At 36.7% G+C, this 21225-nt stretch overlaps 1 protein-coding gene across 15 annotated transcripts in view; it reads left to right on the top strand.

The window, feature by feature from the left end:
* The window catches only part of Adam22 (ADAM metallopeptidase domain 22), a 212192-nt gene that overhangs the window by 14938 nt on the left and 176029 nt on the right, over window positions 1-21225 (top strand). For all 15 annotated transcript variants that reach the window (XM_047562721.1, XM_047562717.1, XM_047562714.1 and 12 more), the window contains exon 3: window positions 16205-16281. In XM_047562721.1, the coding sequence (XP_047418677.1) occupies window positions 16205-16281 (77 nt within the window). The remainder of the gene's footprint in view (window positions 1-16204; window positions 16282-21225) is intronic.

The following is a 21225-nucleotide window of genomic DNA, read 5'->3' as shown; positions in this document are numbered from 1 at the left end:
CCCAAGTGTAGATAGTATGTTAGTATTGTTGCTGCTTCTGATAGTGGGGCTTGTGTGTGTGTGTGTGTGTGTGTGTGTGCGAGCGCGCGCGTATGTGTAGAGGATTCATGAGACAGCCCTTCTCCATTATGCCTTTGGGTCAGTTTTAGTCCCACCTTGACGAGAGAAACAGCTATACTTTCTTGTGCACCTCTGGCCTTTGTGCAGTTGCGTATTTCAGTTATGTTCAAGCTATTAATCATGCCTTTTTATAGCTCCTGTTCTCTGCAGTGTGTTTTCACTAGAACTAGAGATTCTTGAATTCTCTTTCCGTCCTCCAGTTTGAATAATGAAGGAACTGAGGGGATTGGCAAATATTTAATAGACCTTGTTTCTTGTTCCTTTTCTTATGAGGTTGAAACTTGCCAGCTCTGTAATTAAAATTTTTCCTTTTTTTTTTTTTAAATAAATTTCAGGTTAAGACTGAAAAATTGTTTTGGTTAATACTGACAGTGTGTGTGTGTGTGTGTGTGTGTGTGTGTGTGTGTGTGTTTATGAGAGAGAGAGAGAGAGAAAGAGAGAGAGAGAGAGAGCAAGAAAATTATTTCCTGTGATTTGATTTGGCTCACTCCACAAATATTTGTTGAGGGCCTACTATGTGACAGGCATTATTCTGGGCTATTGGGATATGCATGAGTGAATTAAAAAACTCTTCTAGATCTATTTATTCTGTGGCCCATATTCTAGCAGATAAACAGAAACATATTAAATGATGAATTATATAGTGTGTTAGCAGGTATTTAGAACTAACAAAGAAAAAAATGCAGCATGTTGATGAGGATTAGGAGTTCAGGCAAGTATGAGGGCAGAGACTGTAAATTTTTTCCCCTCCAATACTGAGACTTGAATCCAAGGTCTCATACATGTGAGGCAAGCACTCTACCAGTGCACTATACCCCCAGACTTAGGTTGTAATCTTTAATAGGATAGTCCATTAGGCCTCAGAGAAGGTCACTTTGGGGAAAAGGCTTGTAGGAAGTAGGGAATGAGCCCTGCAGGTATCTGAGGAAGAGCATCCCAGGAAGAGAGAAAAACCAGTTGGATGACCCCAAGGCCAGACTGCATCAAGCACGATAACATTGTGACTACTCCAAAGACAATCAATGATAAAGGTCTTAGTGGAAACTGTACTTGAGGGTGAATATTGGAATCATCCACATCTCTAGCAGTATTTTTGGTTTCTTCTTGTACCTCAGAATATTGGCTTATTTCATCAAGGAAGACCATACAGATTTTCAATATGGTGTCTACATTTAATCCATGCTCCTCCTCTTCTCACAGTCTCACAATACACTTCTTTGGATCTTTCTTTGCAAGACAGTATTACTTTTGTATTTTTTAGTACGTACACGGTTATACATTACTCTTTTTGTGTGGTTGGTGGATATTTTTAGTACCAACCCACCATAAAGCTTACCAAGCAGCAGATACTTTCTGCTGTGCCTCAGAGATGAGAGGCACACCTCCAAACCATCTCTGAACATATCCTGTTTCGCAAATGGAGCAAATACGTCTAAATTACATTAAGACGGAGTTTTGTTAGCTAAGAGGAAAAATATGATGATGCAGCAACTGGAACAGAATACAATTTGGAGTTGAGAAACTGTCTCAAGAACTTATAAAACAGGCCCAACAATCATTGTTCAAAATGCTTTTGAGTAGATATTTGTTTCCTCACAAGCAGGAGGAAGAATGAATCATATAACTTCCTAAAGTTCAGAGTTCCATTCTTTTCCCTTTGTATTGGAGATAATGCATATTTCTTTTTAAAAATTTTTTTAAAAAAATTTTAGTTGTAGATGGACACAATACCTTTATTTTCTTTATTTATGTGGTGCTGAGGATCAAACCCAGTGCCTCACACATGCAAAGTAAGTGCACTACCACTGAGCTATGAGCCCAATCCCAATAATGCACATTTCAGGATATGTAGCCAAATGACTACCAAACTCACTAGAAAATGTTGGCTGAATAAAATTAACACAGGAATGAATGCAGGTCAGGAGTTTTTAAGGAGAATAAATGGATTCTTATAGGTATATGCTGATAAAGGTCGTACTCTAAATGACAATAATATTCTTACAACTACTAGAGAACTAACCAAGAAGCCAACAAAATAGTTTAATTGCTTGAAAGCAACCTTTATATATAGTCCTGATAACTACTTCCCATTTTTGAATAATTACTGTTTGCAAGGTAACTATTCTCATATTGTTATTAGATAACAGTTTAGAGTTGTTTTGAATTTATAAGTGACCACATACTATGTGCCAAGCAAGTTCCAATTATTGGGAAGACAGAGACACTTGGTACTGGGTTGAGGGTAGAAAGTGGTGTAGCTGAAAGACATGAACCTAAAGAGAGAGGGATAGAGGAATTGTCATCTGAAAGTGACCAGGGAAGCAAAAGCAATTCTGACTCCTGATTACAACAAGAAATTCTATTCCTACATGCTTTGACTTCTGCAGAATAACATTTCTAACATTTATGGAGCTAGACTGCTCTGTGTATGTTACATCTATTCAATCTTCATAGTAATCCTCAGAGGTTGGTACTCATGTTGCTATTTAATGAATACAGAAACTGAGGCACAGAGAACTTAAATAACTTGCTCAAGATCAGTTAGCTTAGGAAGAAATAGAGCTAGGATTGAAACTTAAGAAATTTGACTATAGAATCTGGCATTATAACCACTATCCTCTCCAGGTTTTCTTAAGTTACTATTCACAGTTTAAAACAGAGGGAAACCCTTTTGAACAAAACAGTTTAGCACTGGACTATCTTATTGCCTTGTACAATAAGAGCATGTCTTTCAGGACAAAATAAATCTGTGGGCAGGGACCTTATCTTCTACAGAGTCCACCTTGACTCTTGTGGAGTCCTGTGCACACAGCAGGGGTTCAGGCCTCTGGGAAGGCCAGAGAAGGACAAAGAGGACAACTTGGTGGCAATTTGCTGAGGATGCTGGTTTGGGGAACATTTGAGTTAGGAACCCTTGCCAGAAGGCAGCTTCCCAAAAACCCAGTGGGGGCGGTTCGGAGAGACTATCTGCACGCTTTTCAGAAGTGAATAGATATTCTTAGTAGGGGGGAGGGTTAATGAAGTAAATGAAAAGTGACCTCCATGAGATTTTATTCATTTGCCTCAAAGCAACAACTACTTTTAAAAAATCATAAAACATAGAAAGAACAACTGTGCTTGGCTTTTTTTCCTTTTTAAGGAAATCAAGATGTCTTATAGGAATTCTTTCTTTAACTCAGCATGTCAAAAACATGGAGGACTCATTAAACTGCCCTAATTTGCCTCCAGGAGAGGCAAGAACTAGAGTTTAGTTTATTTGTTTTTGTATTAAAATACATCAAGAGCACAGAGACCTGGGTCGCATATAGGGCAAACAGAAAACAGTATGCAAGCTCCTATGTGCATGCAGTTTTGTATAGGCTAAGTGAGTAAGCAGATGAAGAAAATGAGACTCTGATTTCCCTGGTGTTTCCAGAGCGCCACCATCCTGCCCTAAAGAATAATGACTCTTAGGATTTTATTTGTCTATTTTTTTCTGTTTTTGGCACTGTGGGACATCAAATTCCATCATCCTTTGATATAAAGTTTTTTCTGTTAAGAATTGAGTTTATGCTAATGCTAGTGAGGAAAACCATGGGGAGGATTTTGGTCATTTTTTTTTTTTAAATTTTTATTTTTTTGCTGGGGCAACTGAAAGACCTGACCAGAACAACTGTAAAGGAGGAAAGGCTTATTTAGGGGCTCACAGTTTCAGAGGTCTCAGTCCTTAAGTGGCTAGCTCCATTCCTCAGGGCTCAAAATCAGGCAGAACATCATGGCGGAAGAGTGTGGTAAAGGGAAACAGCTCACATGTTGATCAGACAGCAAAGAGAGAGAAACTCCACTTGCCAGATACAAAATATATACCCCAGAGCCTCACCCCTAATGTCCCACTTCCTCCAGCCACACCCTACCAACTTTCAGTTACTATTCATCTAATCCCTGTGGGAAGTAATTCACTGATTGGGTTAGGCTCTCACAACCCAATCATTTCTTCTCTGAACCTTCTTGCGTTGTCTCACACGTGAGCTTTTGGGGGACACCTCATATCCAAACCATAACAGTGAGACTAATCATTTTATTTCCTTTTTATATTCAAATATGAGGTCATAATGCTAAATAGAACTCTCTAAGATTATGGGATTTCCCCCTTGTCTGAAGATGTATTTCAGACCTAAGGGGAAGTCTGCATCTGATTTTGGTTTTACTTCACTGTATAAAATTAGCATGTTTTAGGTCTAATGATCAGTGAGGATCTCTATTCTACCTCCTTCATTTAGAGCATCAGTTATTCCTTCTATTTCTGGTTCTTCAGAGTTGGACTTACCACAACATTTGTTTGTTTTAAATAGTAATTATCTTCCTGGTTATGGTTGACTACAGGCTTTTCCTGCTATAATGTATGTGCCAGTGCACTGATACACACAAGCATTATTGGATGTACAATGGATAACATAACTTGATTTGTAGAGTTTTTCTGTGTCTCATAATAGCATCTCTTACTTTCAGAGATGTGAGAGTATTTTAAAAAAGCATTTCACTTTTCTAGTGTTTAGTGCTAAGATTTAGTTACAACTCCATATAACTATATATGGTGTGACCTGTTTCATGGTAGGGGCTAATAGCAACTAGTTCCCTTAAATAATGGAAATATAAGTAAAATTACTGTCTAGAATCTCCTTCATTATCTTTATCAAGCAGAATAACCTCATCATTTTGATACTACTTAAGAGTTTTTCCTTGTAAAATTTCTGAAAAATTGTTCTTATTTAAACTCTTTAGATTCAGGTTTTTGAAGGTAGAATCCCAGAAAAAGACTGTGTACCAGGTATGTGAAATGTGGTATACATAACAGAATTTTCTTTTTGGGTGTTTATTTTCTCTCCAACATGCATCATGGACAGATTCCTTCAATTTTCCTGTACTGTAAGAGCAAGGAATTATACTTCAAAGCACTTAGAGATGCCAGTTAGTAGTATGTAGAAACCCATTAATTAAAAACCTGGGGAGTGGGCAAATTTATGTTGTACTTCATTGTAACAGCTTCTCGCTATATTCTAACCTGTGGGTGCATTAAAAAAACAAAAAACAAAAAACAAAAAACATAACCTAAAAAACTCCTTGGTTTAAGACAAGGTTTTCTCTGAGCTGACTGGTAATCTGGTCCCCCTCCCCCCTTCTTGTGAATATCCTTCACGTTAGAGACCAGCTACAGTTTCTTCTTCTCTTAAGCAGAGGTTTTGCTCTTAGAATATTTTACTTAGATTATTTCTTGACTATGTTCTTGGAAAACTATTGCACAACTGAGATATGTTAGTCAAGAAAGAATGTGGTCCTTTTAAAGTTTGTTATATGTAAATGTAAAAGCAAAAAGTTCTAGAATTAGGGAGTTTTACTTTTTAATTCTAGGAGAGAAAAGGCCTTCTAACCCAATGTGAATTTTGTTTCTCAAAGAAAATGCTGTGGAATTCGTATGAACCTGCTGTTCATCATGGCATTTTGTTCGGTGGTATTTCTGATTTTTCTTTCTGTACATGCTTGGCATTGGCCCTTTAGTGGAAGTGAGCCTTCACTCACAAGACACCTCTGATATCTGTAAGCAAGATGAAATCAAGCAAGCAAAGAAAAATCCATTGACATAACAGGACTGGGTGAAATAAATCTTGATGTGAACAACTCACCATTCTTAATTTTATTCTTTGGACTTGGCCTATTTCCGATGTTGCCTTCAGGACAGATTGTGACCCAGCTGGCAGAGACAATTCTGATTCCCAAGTCTGCTTTAAAAATTGTATGATTTAGTGCTGAACTGAATAGTTACTCATTGGAGAGTGTGGTAGTTTAACCACTCATTTTCCCTCCTCTATTCTTTTTGCCTGTCTTTATTTAACTTTTAGTACTTCTATATTATTCCCTGCAACAAGATTTTATATATTCTTTTCACTGTAAACAAAAGTTTAAAAGTGTTTTTCTCACAGCATTGTATAATTGTGACTATTTTCAGCTCACATATGGGGACAAGATGAAGCATAGAAAGTTTTCATAACTCCACTCTAAATCAAATATCAAGTCATTAGCAGGGCTGGGAAGAGCTGTCAGTATGTTTCTCCTAGGTCTTTCCTGCACTAAGGAAGGGTATCAGTTTCCCAGGGCTGATTCATCTGAGGGATTTTTTTGTGTGTGCTGATTTCATTACATCCAAATGTTGGGGTTCTTTATGCTCAGATTTAATTACAACTCGATATAGCTATGTATTTTCCTGTTCTCAGGCCACTAAGTATCTTAAAGGTCTGCTTTGACTTTCAGGATTATGTGAGTAAGCATTTTCTTGCTCAGGCCTTAAATTGAAGTCCCAGTAATGGGCAGTTAATGGCCAAGATGATGGAGACACTGATTTATCAGAAGATAGCTGAAGCATAAATAGGTAATGAGGCTGCCTGACTTCCTGAATGGATATGAGAAAATAGGAGCTAGTGCCAGTGTTGGCATTCTCTTCCCACCTGTGGCTCGTTGGAGCAGGAGCATTGGCAGCCAGGGAATCACAGAATCTTGGGTTTAGTGCCCTCAGAACTGGAAATTTGGCAAGACAAATTCAGGGAATGTCTCTCAAGGACTCATCTTGTTCAAGGAAAGCACGTTTTTATAGTATTTGTGGCTTCACCTGGGTGTATCTTGGGGACTCAGATCTATACAACATAATAATCTTTGTCTTTGGGCAGTATGTCTCAAAACCAAGTCAATAGAGTTCGTTTACATCAATTATAAAATTTGTTTGCACTGACTGAAGTCAATTCCAAGAACTGAAACTTGGAGGATTAATTGGAGAGTGAGTTCCACTAAATGGGAATTCCATGAAAATTGGTCCTACTTTAGACTCACATGGTTATCTCTTTAAAGAATGCCATGGGAATTCCAATCTTTTGCTCTCTTTTTTGTTTAAAAAAAAATGAAAGTACATTGAGTCTCTCTCTGAGAGATACTATGCTAAGGTACTTATAGAGATGTTTCTGGAAACCTGTTGGTCCTCAATTAATGTATCTGGGAAATTCATCATATTAAATTACTTTTTCCTTCCTTTCTCTCACTACCTTTCCCCTCTCCCCTTTAACAAACAAACAAAAACAAACAAAAAATGAAACAAAGAAGAAGAAAAAAAGAAAACTGAAACTTTTTCCGTTTTGGTGAACTCGACAACAAATTTAGATAGTAAATTGTCAAAAGAATTGTCAACAGATTTCATTTGTAAGAAATATGAAGAATTCAGTAAGTAGATCAGCAGTTTTCAAAGTTAAAAACATTTTATAATAAAAGTGAAGGAGAGGGTCAGGAGCTATTGTTTACTGAACATCTACCATTGTAAAGACCTTTATGTCCATTTCCTATTTCTTTCAGGATAAAGAGTAAATTCTTTAGGTTCTTTTGGGATGGTTGTTTTTCAATCCATAGCCACACCTTTGAATCTCATGGGTGACTCTTATAAAAAAATCATTGATGCTTGGGATCCATTCCAGATTCCCCAAATGAACCAGAATCTCTAAATTGTGGGTACCTGAGGTAGTACATAAAAACATTATAAGCAAGTCCAACATGCAACCAGGATTGAGAACCACTGGTTTACAAGTTCTTTAATGTCTATAGTTCTAGTTTGATCACCCACAATAGATGCCTCTTTTATTTATTTATTTTTTGCCTCAGAAATCTAGCATTTCTTTTAATTTCCTGACTGAGCTAAGATGTTCCTTTTACCTGGAGTGCTTATCCCTGAAGTGTTAGTCTGAAGAGCGCCAACTCCTCCATCTCTAACCCTACAGTTGGAGGGCTGCTGTTGTATCTTGTACATATATACCTATATTGCACTTATGCATATTTTGTAATAATTTGTTAATCGCTTCCGTTTTTTGCTGTGAGCATCTTGGGTGCACAGACCTTGTCTTAACTTTTTCTGGTATCCCCAGGGCATGAGTGGATCTCTACAAAGGCAGAATGGACTTATTTGTAATGTATTTCTTATAGCAAATCTACAAAGTATATTATTGTTTTTGCTCTTCAGAATTAGCCCCAGATAATGCCACTTGTAAATGGAAGACCCAGAATTCAAACCCAATTTAGCTCTTTGAAGTTCATTCTTTAAAGACTGTGCTTTTGTTTTGTTTCATTTTGTTTTAAATGTCTTGCTGCCAGGCACTGTTCTGGTTTTTGTAATAGTAATGCAGATGGTTGAATTTTGAAGAATAGTTCAGCTAAAGATGCTGTTTAAATTAGATGCAATATATGGTAGAGATTATGAAAACTATTGCGGTGATTGAATTGACCAGATTTAGAGGGAAAAAAGGGAAGGTATTTAACAAAGAGTTATAGGTATAGAAAAGTAGATAAAAATCACTTATGTTTTTACATATGTCATGCTAATTTTTGTATTAGGTAGATGAGTTGGGTAGAATACTTTGTTAACAAATACCATTGTAATACAGTTCTTCACAAGATTAATCTTATATCTTAACTGACTAGGCAAGGGAAAACTATCTTGCTCATGTAGCCACAACAAATTCTAGCATGAGGAACAGTAGTCTGGTTATCAATCTCTTTTAGCTCTTTTGTCAGAAGTTCACTTAAGAAGGTGGGGTAATCACAGTGAGCCTATGATGATTTTTTTTTCTGATATAGAAGGGAAATATCGGTTCAAGTAATAACTTGCTATTAGTATTTTTTTCTATCAAATTGAAGATATTAAACTTCCAGGAATTACATTTGTATTTTTTAAAAACTAAGTTGTAACTTTCAAATGGCAAAGAAGTGTTTAGGAAACAGAGTAGCTAAAGATTCTGTTACATAATTACACACTTCTTTTCAATAATGTTTATTACTTTTACCATGTTGTATAATATCATTTGGTTGGTAATACTCCTACTGTGGTCATGTCTGTTGATTCTACTCGGGTTGGAGTTAAGAACCCAAATTACCTTGTCTTTTCCCTTGTGTCAAAGTTCTAATTTGATCATGAATGTTTTAGTCAACTTTGCTTTGACAAAAAAAACCGGTTATCAATAAGGAAGTTCTGACAAGTTTGTTTTTGCTCTCTGGGATATGAAGTTTGCCCCTGTTGGTTGACTCCAGAAGATGTAAGGAGAAAAGGACAAGTTGCCAAGAAGCTAAGTGCATAAGAGTTTAGGGGTTATATTAACTTCACATTTAAATTTCAGTTATTGCCATGAATAATAAACAGGTCTCAATCTGGGGAATGTATCAGGTTCTTCTGGTTCTAAGATTCTATGATTCATTTTTGAAATTAAAAATTAAAATTAACCTTATGTAATTACATTGATTTATTAAGAGCTCTTGCCATCTGGATAGTTATTTTATATTTTCCCCCCAAATTTTTTTTGCATATCTTCTGTAAAGGTCAGCCATACTTTACCATACCTATGTCATTTTTTTCCCTTAAAAAATGGATTTATGTGTGTGTGTGTGTGTGTGTGTGTGTGTGTGTGTTTTCCAGTACTGGGTATTGAAACCAGGGCCACACACATACTTGTCAAGTACTTTAGCAGTGAGTGATAACCCCCTAGACATTTTAAAATTTTATTTTGAGACAGGATCTTGCTAAGTTGTCCAGGCTAACGTTGAACTTGCAGTCCTCCTGCCTCAATTTCCCGAGCAACTACAATCACAGCTCTGCACCACCTCACCTGGCTCCATGCATATTTTTTTTACTGTAGTTCTGTTTCTAAGGTTGTAATCAGATGGGCCTTAGGACACATTCTGTGTCAGATGTGGTAATAGTATTGATTTTTTTTTCTGATGAAAGCAGTTCTAAAGAAGATTGTTTTTCATGTTTGGTTTTCCTTTCAATATCCCTTAAAAATACTGTTTAGAGCATTTTCATGGCTCAAGTGATGTTCCTATTATAATAAATGTTCACTAGAACTCAGTAAAACCTGCAAGCACCCCTGAGTCACAGATTGAAAGACAGGAGTTGCAGTCTGATGGAAGGGCCTGCCAGCAGACAAGATACCTGCTGTCACCATCTCTGTGCCCTTGGAAATGACTTTTGCCCACATTTACCTCAGTTTTCTTATTTGCAAAGTAGGGATGATATATTATATGTGCTCTAGGGATTTTCTTGATATCATTTTATGATACTGAAGTGTTTGATAGTTTAAAAAAATCACAAATCATTCCTATGTAATAATTTGAAGGAGTGCATTTCTACAAAATTCTACTTCCTGCATATCCCTGAGAGCCATTCCTATTTTGTGCTTGTGTGTGTGTGTGTGTGTGTGTGTGTGTGTGTGTGTATGTGGTGGGGGTAGTGGTGGAAGGAGCCATGGACTCCAGGGCCTTCTACGTGCTAACTGTGCTCTACCACTAAGCTACATCTCCTGTCCCCATCATTAATGCTTTTCAACATTTAACTTAAAGTTAGTAAGTATTAAAATTTTTCTTTGGTGCTTGGTGTGGTGGTGCATGTGTATAATACCAGTGACTCAGGAGGCTGAGGCAAGAGAATAGTAAGTACTGGGCAACTTAGTGAAACCCTGTCTGAAAATTAAAAAAAGGACTGGGGATACAGCTGGATTCAACCCTTAGTACTTTAAAAGTAAAAAAAAAAAAAAACAGAAAAAGAAGGAAAAATGGAATTTTTCTTTGGTAATATATGTTATCTTCCCTATTCCCCAAAGGAAAATCCTGATATTATATGAGTTCTTTCTTCTCAAACATTTTCTTTTCCTTTCAACTAAAAAGGCAAGGTTTAAGATTAACTTTCTGAAAGCCATCCTGATTCACTTTAGTGGTATTGAATCATAAGCTGGATTGTTCATATAGCAGAAAATTGGTATAATTCTTCTTAATTTATCATTTCTCCAGGTAACCTAAAGAAGTACCGTATTTCTTCTCTTTGGTTTACTTACAGACTGGACACATTGGAAAGTGTCTTGAACGTCAGGAAGTCCACACAGAATGCATGGAAACCGGGTTCTTGGTTGTTTTAGTGATCACTGAAAGTTAGATTTGGCTGGATATGGTGTGAATGTATCTCCCAAAGGTTTGTGTGCTGCAAGTGTGAGCCGCAGTGTGGCAGTGTCCAGGCGGCAGAACCCTTAAGTGGTGGGGCCTAGTGGAGGATGATTAGGTCATGGGGCCAGTGCCTTCAGGAGGGACTGATGTAGTTCTTGTGTGACCAAATCGATTTCCTAAGAGTGGACTATTATAAAGTGAGGCCACCCCATACACTGGACTACTTTTGCACATGGCTCATTCCTTTTTGCTTCTTCACCATATTTTGACAAAGCTGGGGGTGGGGGATGCTTTACCTAGATGGTATGCCATTTGAACTTGGCAGCCACCAGAATTATGAACCACCTAAATCTCTTATATTTACATATTGCCCAGTATTGAGTATTTTGTTATATCATCACAAATAAACTAATACTGCTGGTAAATCCTATGTTTGAGGTTTTTCTCTTGTAACACCACATGTATCAGTTTTACTGCCATTGGTGCCTTGTTTTTAACAAAGCTGTGGAGGAAAGTCATATTGAACATTGGTGCAATGAACTCTTTATTTCAGCTGTTTTTCTGAATTTTCAGGGACATTGCCTATGAGTTTGTATTAGTTTCCTATTGCTGCTATAACACATTACTAGAAACTTATGCCTTTCAATAATAAAAATTTATTGTCCTACAATTCTGGAACCCAGAAGCCTGAAACTAGCTTTATAAGGCTCAAATGGAAGTGTGGGCTATACTGTGCTCTTTTGGAGGGTCTGGAGGAGATTCATTCCTTGTCTCTAGTTTCTATAGGCTGCATACATTCCTTGACTTATCACCTCTTCCTTATTTCACTCTGATCTCTACTTCCATCATTACATCTTCTTCTTTGACTGTGACTTTCTTGCTTTTCTCTTACAAGGACCCATGTTAATGGATTGGGCCTACCCATATAACCAGGATAAGCTCTTCATTTTAAGGTACTTAACTAACATATTTTGCACAGTCCCTCTTGCCACATCATGACATATAACATGTTCATAGTTCTGGGAACCAGGGTGTGGGCACCTTGCAGGGCCATTGTTCTGTTCATCTCAGATCCCTTATAATCATTAAGGCTGCCCCCTGGAAGTCACCTCCTCAAAGAGGTCTTCTAGAACCACCTTAGATTCCATCTTTTCTGGTCACTCTTGACAATATTACCCTATTTTATTAAATATGATAATAGTGTATTTATCTTCTAATTTATTTATGATTTACTTGTTCACTTTCTATATCCCTCCACTAGAAGATAAGCTTCTGCTCTAGTAAGTAGAAACATGACCAGTCTTCTTTACCATCTTGTCCCCAAAATCTAAATAGTTTTCAGAAATTGGTAGACTCTCAGAAGTTTGTTGAATGAACCCATCCATATATAGTCTAAGGAAGCCTACTTTACAAGAAAACTATATTAACATGCCCCTGTTCCTTTTTCTATCAATAATGCAAGCATTTTTTTTAAACCAATGGCAGTTAAGCCAGCGATCAGTAGATTTTCTTTTGAATTTAAATATATGGATCTGTCTTTGGAACATGTTTGAGGTCCATAAAATAAAACACCAGATGTAAAATGGAGCTGGAAGAAAAATAAAATATAAAAATTTAAAAAACAGAGATCACTTGAAGCAAAATGGATGGAACTGGAGGACATTTTGTTAAGTGAAATAAAGCACAAACAGAAAGAAAAAAATTTCATATTCTGTCTCATATATGGAAGCTAAAAGTGTTAATTTTAAAGTAGAAAAGAATAGAATAGTACTTCCTAGAAGTTGGAAAGAGGAAGGGGACAATGGATAGAGAAATGGATTATAGATACCAAAATAGGTAGGAGGAATAGATTCTAGTGTTCCACAATACAGTAGTGTTAATATTAATTCATGAAATCTATTACAAGTTTTATTAAGAACTAGAAGAGAGAAACTCAAAGGTTCCCAACATAAAGAAATGGTAAGGAACTGGAGATATGATTTGATTAGTGCACATTTTATAAATATTTTGAAATAACACACTAAAACTCATGAACATGTATAATTATCACATGTTAGTTAAAAACAAGAAGTTGCCTGTGATCCCAGAGACATGGGAAGCTGAAGCAGGAAGATTGGAAGTTTGAGTCCAACCCCAGAAACTTAGCAAGACCATGTCCCAAAATGAAAAATCAAAAGTTCTGGAATGTAGCTTAGTGGTAAAGTATCCCTGGGTTCAATACCCAGGACCACAAATACAAAAAATTAAAATTAAAATAATAAAAAATAAAAAGAAGAAAGAGAACTAGACAGAATTAATAAATAACTTGCCAAAAAAGAATGTAATATTACCTTGATCTGAGCTGTAATTATGATGCCAAGATAAATAACTTGGGCTTTCTGCCCTCTTTACCACAGATTTACAGTGTTAGCATTTGTAATTCAGAGGAGACTGAGATAAGAACTATAATAATCATACAAGTTCCTAGAAGAATAAAGGAGAGAGAGATTCATTTTAATTGAGACATCACTTCTGGTAAGTAGAACTTTCCTCAGGCTGTTTCCAAAACATGATCCTTAGCACTTCAGAAAACCCAAAGAACATTTAGGCAGAAGGAACATTATCCCTTGACATGGCATTAAGAACAACCCTGACGGAAAGATGGTATTTCAGTATTCAGATAATTTACAACTAATTGATATATCCAGGTGATTGATAAAACAATCCTTAAATGGGTTGGCCAGTCAGGAAATACTAATTGAGTACCTGATGCTGGTCAGTACTGAAGCTGTGATGTGACCCTGACCTGAAGTGAGAAGGAGGAGGAGGGAAAGAGGTTGGGAAGACTTCATGGAAGAGAAGTATTATGGACTGAATTATGTCCCCTCAAAATTCATGTGTTGAAGATGTAACCCCCAATGTGATTTTATTTGGAGATAGAGCCTTCAAAAAGAGGTGGTTATAGTTACATGAGCTCATAAAGGTGGGGGTTCCTAGTCCAATAGGATTGATGTCCTTATGAGAAGAGGAAGTGACACCAGTCATGTATGTACACAGAAAAGCCCATGTGAATACACAGTGAGAAGAAAGCCATGTGCAAATCAAGGAAGAGACTTCAGGAGAAAACACATCTGTTGACACCTTGATCTTGAACTTCCAACCTCCACAACTGTGAAAAAGGCAATTTCTGTAGTTTAAGCCACCCAGTCTGTGGTATTTTGTTATGGTAGCTGCAGCAGATATTAGAAGGAACTTGACTTAAGTCCTGAAATGGGTAGGGCTGATTCTGGGAAACTACCTTGTTGAAGGGTTTGGTTCAGAAAAAGTCCTCTGCAAAAAAGTTAGAGGCAGAAGTCTGGTAGTTATCACCTTTCTGGTTTACATGTTCCTTATGCCTGCTGCATTTCAATCCTTTGGTTTACCTATAATGATTTTTCAGTAATTAAAGCACTTCTAACTAAACAAAAAACTAGTGAATAAACCATTGAAAACATTGGAATAAGTATAGCTTTTGACTTAAAGAAGAGAGAACTCAGTGTAGATGGATGTGAGAGGGTGCTTGGGAGCTTATGGGTCATTATGCCTGGGGTGAATAGGATAGGTAATTATGGAAAATCTTGAAATTCGGGGAGAAGAGATTTGTATTTGAGACAAACCTGGGGTTGGTTAGAGAGAATGAAGGAAGAGTGAGGAGTTAAGGTTGAATGGCTAATGATGCTAAGAAGTATTCAGAAGGCTCTTCATCTTTGGGGTTTATGAGAATGGGAATGTGTTAGCAACTGAGGTATTGCATTCTTCCACCCCAGTCTCTTCCAGAAGCTTTCAACAGAAAAAATTATCCTTTCTTTCCAAAAAATCTTCATCATTGTTAAGTAAACTCTCTTTGCTCATCTAATCCCATAGTTTACTGCAAAAGAAAACCCCAGGGATGGATTCTAGGCTGTGCCTTCCCTGTCGTACTGGTTCTCAGGAAGCAACCCCACCATCAGCCTCACATGCTACATACAGTTGTTATGATAATTTATCTTCCTAAAAATAATGTTTTGTTTTTTCTCCTTATAGAAGTTATACATGTTTATTTCAGAAAATTAGATGCTATAGAAACACATAAAAATTCCAGTAGTTCATAGTTCTGCTGTTTAAATAGAGCTTCTGTTAGTATTTGGGGAGTCAAACAGAATAGACGGTTTTGGCAGGGTGCCATGGTCTCTGTAATCCCAGCTACTTGGGGGACTGAGGCAGGATGATTGCAAATTTAAGGCCTCAGCAACTTGGTAAGGCCCTGTCTCAAATAAAAAGGTCTGAGGTATAGCTCAGTGGGAAATTGTTTGCTATCATGTGTGAGGCCCTGGGTTTGATCCCGAATGTGGGGGCAGGGGAGGGAAGAATAGATGGTTTTCCTTCATCAAATACATATTCACTGAATATGTATTCCATGAATACATGTGATCATTCAATGTATTATTATTATGTTATTGTTAAATGATTCGTTCTGGGAGTTTGTAGGATAACATAGGAAACTGATTAGTTTTAGCCAAGAAAATTTTAATTAGTGATGTTTTCATTAGATGTGCAGAGGTTCAAATTTGTTCTTAGGAAAATGTGGAAACCTTCGTGAAATTAGGTTTGGTAAATTTGATCTGAAATATTATTTCTAAAATATGTATTTGAGATATGGTAAAAGGTTCATAGAGGTTTAGATATCTTCCTTGTAAATAGACCATATCCACCCTATTACTTCACTCTTGAATTGAGCATGTTTCCATTTTTGAATGCACAAAGCTTAATTTTAGAGCAGGTAGTCATTCAATATAGATTAGGATTAATGAAGTAAAGTCTTCTTAGAAATGGAATGTTTAACCACTTAAGACAAAGCAGAAAAGTAGGGCACTTACCTTTCTTGATTGGGTGGTAGTTCACTTCATAATTGTGAATGCTTGTCTTCTAAGAAAGTGCAAATTTGGCTTTAACATGCTTTCCTTTATTCTCCATGTTGAACAGGTTCTCTCATTTGTGATATTATAAACCTTTTAGAAAAATCATAAGCAATGCTACTCATCTGATTGCTGTGACTGCCTAATAAGCACCTTTTATCTTTTTGATATTGCAGTTAACTCATGTTGACCAGGCAAGCTTCCAGGTTGATGCCTTTGGAACGTCATTCATTCTCGATGTCGTGTTAAACCAGTAAGTGTTTGTTGAGCTGCCCTCACTTGTGTGAGGAACACATTGAATCCGATTTCTTATCCTTCTGTGAAATTTTTTCTTACTGTATTTTAATTTCCTACACCAATTTAGTACTTCATTTAAAACTATTTTATCTATTGACAAGAAAGTAGAAATTCTGGCAAATAATAAGAAATAGATATGCGTTTGAAATTGCACAGCTGTAGCAGATTTAAGAATGTACACTGGAGGGCAAGAGTTATTTCAGTATTAAATAAGAATAGTGTGATCTGAGTTTCCTATGAATGACAGATATGAAAATAATACTTTGGGTTTTGAAATGTCTTTCTTAAGAACAGTAGAAAAAATAAAACTAAATTTTTTGACTAATGATTCAGATAATTAGCTACATGATAGGTGATACTAAATAATGCCTAGTGTTCATTAGATGCTTTGATACAGGGGCATGTTGGGGTTTAGAGTACTAGAAATATTCTGTATTTGCAGTATGATTTTAGAAATAGTCATTTGTGGGAGTCTCTCAACCACGTCCCGCATGGATGAGAAAAGAGTTCACTGCCAGAGGATGATGCTGGTTGTTTATCAGTTACCCAAAACTTATCTACTCAATAAAGACACAAGAGCCAATAATCCTTTTAAATGAGAGGGCGGTGTGACGGGTCTGGCCATACCAGCTCTGGCCTCTAACAACATGGGGTACCCCAATTCTCCTTTATTTTATAGTCATACAGGTAAAGGGGCCTGGAACAGGAGGGGCTTCTTCTGTGATGAACAGAATGAGGTGGAGTTAGGGGAGCCATTTTCTTAGGGGGATTATCACAGAAGCAGACAGGGAACCACTCCCACAGCGCCATATACCCCCTGGCAATCTGGAACAGACTTCCCTATCTGCCAGTTCAGGGAAGTCAGACCTCTGCCTTATGAGGCTTGACCTCGTGTGATTCTGCTAGATAAGGATGGCTTCCCACAGTCATTTATCTACTTTGAATTTCATATTGGAAGATGCCTTTTTTCCTCCCCTAGTAGTGGGGATTGAAACCAGGGACTTGCACATGTTAAGAAGTGCTCTAACACTGAGCTACATCCCCAGATCTGAAGGGGGGTTTGATAAGTCACTGAATTTAGTCTTTTTCACTTAGTTTTTAAAATTTTGCTCAATTTCCTATCAAAGGCAAATGGGGAGAGACCAGAGCTCTTCCAGGCTTGGAAACATTGGCCCACAGATTTGCTAGAAGCATCTATACAATAGCTCAGGAAGACAGTTTGCGGTCAGAAAATCAGACAGGTAGACTAAGAGAATTGGAGCCTAAGTTGTCTACAGTGGGGAACCAGCTGCATTGAAGATTGTCAGTTTAATTTTAAAATGGATGTACAATTTTTCTGAATAGCTGCTTGCGGCTGTTTAAATTTAAATTAATTAATTTAAATAAAATTAGCTAGGTGCAGTGACACATGCCTGTTGTTCCAGCTGCACAGGAAACCAAGGCAGGAGGAATATTGCTTGAGTCCTATGGGCAACCTTGCAAGATCCTGTCTTAATAAAGAAAAAAAATTAAAAATTGTGTTCTTTACTTGCATTAGCCTCAGTTCAAATGTTCAATAGCTATGTATGGCTAGTGGCTACCTTACAAGACATGATTCAGAGAGTCAGGTTCCTCAGGTGTTCCATTTCAATGACCGTCCCATCCGCCTTTAAATTCGTTATTCCTGTTGCATAGCCCTCTTGTTTTCTGGTTTCTGACTCAAAGGAACTCCTTGACTTTTTGTACTCAAGAGAGTGATATTCTTCATGTCCATTCTGCCCAAACTGCCTCACTTCCTTAGAGAAATCTTGGTCCAAAAACTCTCTGTTCTCAAGGAGAAACACATATGGCCATACTTATCAGAGCATGAAGCTTGGAATACTGAGGGTGAAGCAAAAATTTTTTTCCAGATATTGGCAGGAACTTGTATTGGACATTTTTTTTTCTTATTTCAATGCAAATTTGAAATTACCAGAAGTTCAGAGAATAAAATAATAGCATAAACGAAGTTTGTCTAGGTTGAGAAATATGTAATATGTTGCTTTTTTTTTTTTTTTTGGCCAGGAATCTATGTTAAACAAAAGTGGTAAGGAGATAGCTTTTTATTTTTTATTTTATAGTTTCAGTATCTGTCCTCATTGTGGTTCTATTTGTTTAGGAGCTTGAAGGTAAAAATTGAACATTATCTTTAAAAACATTTTCCCCCTCCTTATGAAGAAATTCTAATACTGTGGAACAAGTAGATTTTTTTTTAACTAGAAGAAAATTAAATAAGTCTCTGTATCACTGGATTTCAGTTGTAGAATGGATTCAATAATACTTATTTTTAGATTGGAATGAAAGGAAGAGTATTATTATATGATATTCCTTCAGAATGTTCAGTAAACAAGATTATTCATAACTAAATTATAATGGAGTTCAACCTTTGGTTGTAATCTCTACCAGAGGAAGATAAAAAATGTGAAAGCAAAAAAGTACAGCTGGTTCCTGTTTTGTTAGAATTATGAAGAAAAGGGTGGGAAGCAATTTTCCTTTATGGGGTCATAGTTGTGAAATTTCAGTCTTTAGGACAGATATATTAATAAACCCAAACATATGGCTTGGCCTGACCAAACTAGTCCTGAGGCTACCTTGGACCTTTCCAGAGGTCAGCTATGGGTGTTGTGCTTTATTGTGAAACATTCCTCAAGGGGAACAAAAAAGAACTCAGTAAAGACATTTAACTATAAAGTCTGAGGAATTCAGGCCAAGTCTTTTCCTGTAGATATCTCTCCTGTTTTTAAAAAATTCAGTAATTAAACTGCCCCAAACAATGAAAGAATAATTGAAAAATATTTCCCTTGATCCTTAAAAGTGACCCAACAAAAGCCACATGGACACCCCCCCACAAAGATGCACACCTTCCCATGGACTTTGGTGGTTATTTTATAATGCAAACATACAAGAAAACTATAAAGAAAGAGCTTATCATTTATAGCCTGTTTTTTTTTAAAGAAGAGATTGTGTTGTGTAGCTCTTGGATCTTGAGTAATCCAACTCACAAATTTTAACTGTATTTTACAGATTCTCACCCAATTATCTTATTTCATTTGCAACAATACAGTTTTTCTCTCACTCTGTAATCCTTATAGCAGGTTCCCAACCTCTTATTTCACAGTGAGGATGGAAAAACAACTAGAATAAGACATTGGCAGATGGGGCTGACCAGGCAGAATGGGAGATGTTGTGGAGACAGTGGGAGAGGTGGGAGAGAAGCTGGAACAAGGTCAAAGAACCCCCAATTTCTGTTCAAATGGGCAAGTTCAGGCTGGTCTCTCATTACAGAGAATCATTTGCCAATTAGTCACCTCTGCTTGCTTTCCACTGGGGCCTTGAATTTGTAGGGAAAGTAGGAATCGCAGTAGGAAAAGGGTATAAATTCAATTGGAATTGAAAACTAGCTCTGAGAGTCTCATTTACTTAAACATGCTATTTGCAGTGTGGTTGATGAAGATGATAAAAATAAGTGATGAGGATAAGGGTATAATTAAATGATGATGTTGTGTGATGATGATGAATAACAATAGATCTCTCACTGTTATTAATCTGTAACAGTATCTTGCTGTTCTACTACATTCATTATGGTGCATATTTATTCAAATGTACATTTACTACAAAATTATTGTGTAGAAGACAAATTCCTGTTGACTAGTTTGCGATCCTTATTTTCATTTTGTTTATATACATAAACACATGTATACCTATATACACACATATGCACATAATGTTTGTGCATATTTATACCCTTATGCATGTATACAGACATGTGTGCACACATGCACATATATACACATTCATTATGCTCCTACCTACTAAGTGCCTAGACCTTTTCTAGACCCTAAGCACTCAGAAACAAGAAAATGAGTTCCCCATTCTTAGGGAGCTTGCATTTGGAGTCAGAGTGACTATTAACATGTTAAGTAAGGTAATTTTGAGAGTGACAGCCTTGTTAATATAGTGCCTGGAGTGGGGATGAAGGTGCTATTCTAGCAGTGATTCTCAGGGATAGGCCGTCTCTAAGGAAGTGGCATTTGAACATAATGGACCCTTAGGTAGAGGAAATGGTCCTCGAGGCCCTGAGGCAGGAGCAAGCTTAGCATGTTTGAAAGTCAGAAAGATGGTTTAGGAAGGTGGAGGAGAGTGAGCCAAGAAGGTTATTAAATGAGGTGGGAAAAGTAGATAAGCCAAAATAGCTCAGCAACAGAAAGACTTGGGATGATGGTCTAAGCAGGGGCTATTGATTTCCCCACACTCTGTTACATTATTCACTCCTTCCCTTACTGGCTTATGATCATTTATTCATCAGATTCGGTTATTCTATATTTTAATGTTCTTTTCAAAGCAATCTCTTCTAAGGATCTATTCATTGATTTTGGGCCTGGTATCAACACACTATTTATTCATTACCGTACAATGTGTTTGAATAGCCGGTATGGAAAAACCTCTTGTTATTCACTTTCTTTTTTATACTTTTCAACATGAAAATCAAATTATCAGTATAATGCTAAGATAGCATCAATACAACAAATACTGTTCTTATAAGTATTAACTGACTATACTGAAAAAATTGTTTATAAATATAATGTTCTCAATTTGAAGTGTTGTCACCAAAATAAATAGCAGATGTTCATAATGAAAGATGCTACTGTGAAGTTTTCAGACTCAGATACTGATAATGGTTTTTTTAAATTAAATATATGGAATATCTAGAAAATAGGTTTAATTGGAACCTATGGACAATTTTATAATATTCATGAGCAACATTTTTTAAAGACATAGAAGGCTATTTTAATATAAATTTGGAGTTTTTAAAGTCATTTGCCTTTAATGCTTTTGATTGTAGCATGACCACAAACCAAAGATTCAAATAATTTCAAGTGAC

This window comes from Sciurus carolinensis, chromosome 8 (genome assembly GCF_902686445.1).
Source record: "Sciurus carolinensis chromosome 8, mSciCar1.2, whole genome shotgun sequence".
NCBI classification, from domain to species: Eukaryota; Metazoa; Chordata; class Mammalia; order Rodentia; family Sciuridae; genus Sciurus; species Sciurus carolinensis.
The sequence above is the reverse complement of the archived record's forward strand: the minus strand, read 5'-3'. Positions and strand labels throughout refer to the sequence as shown.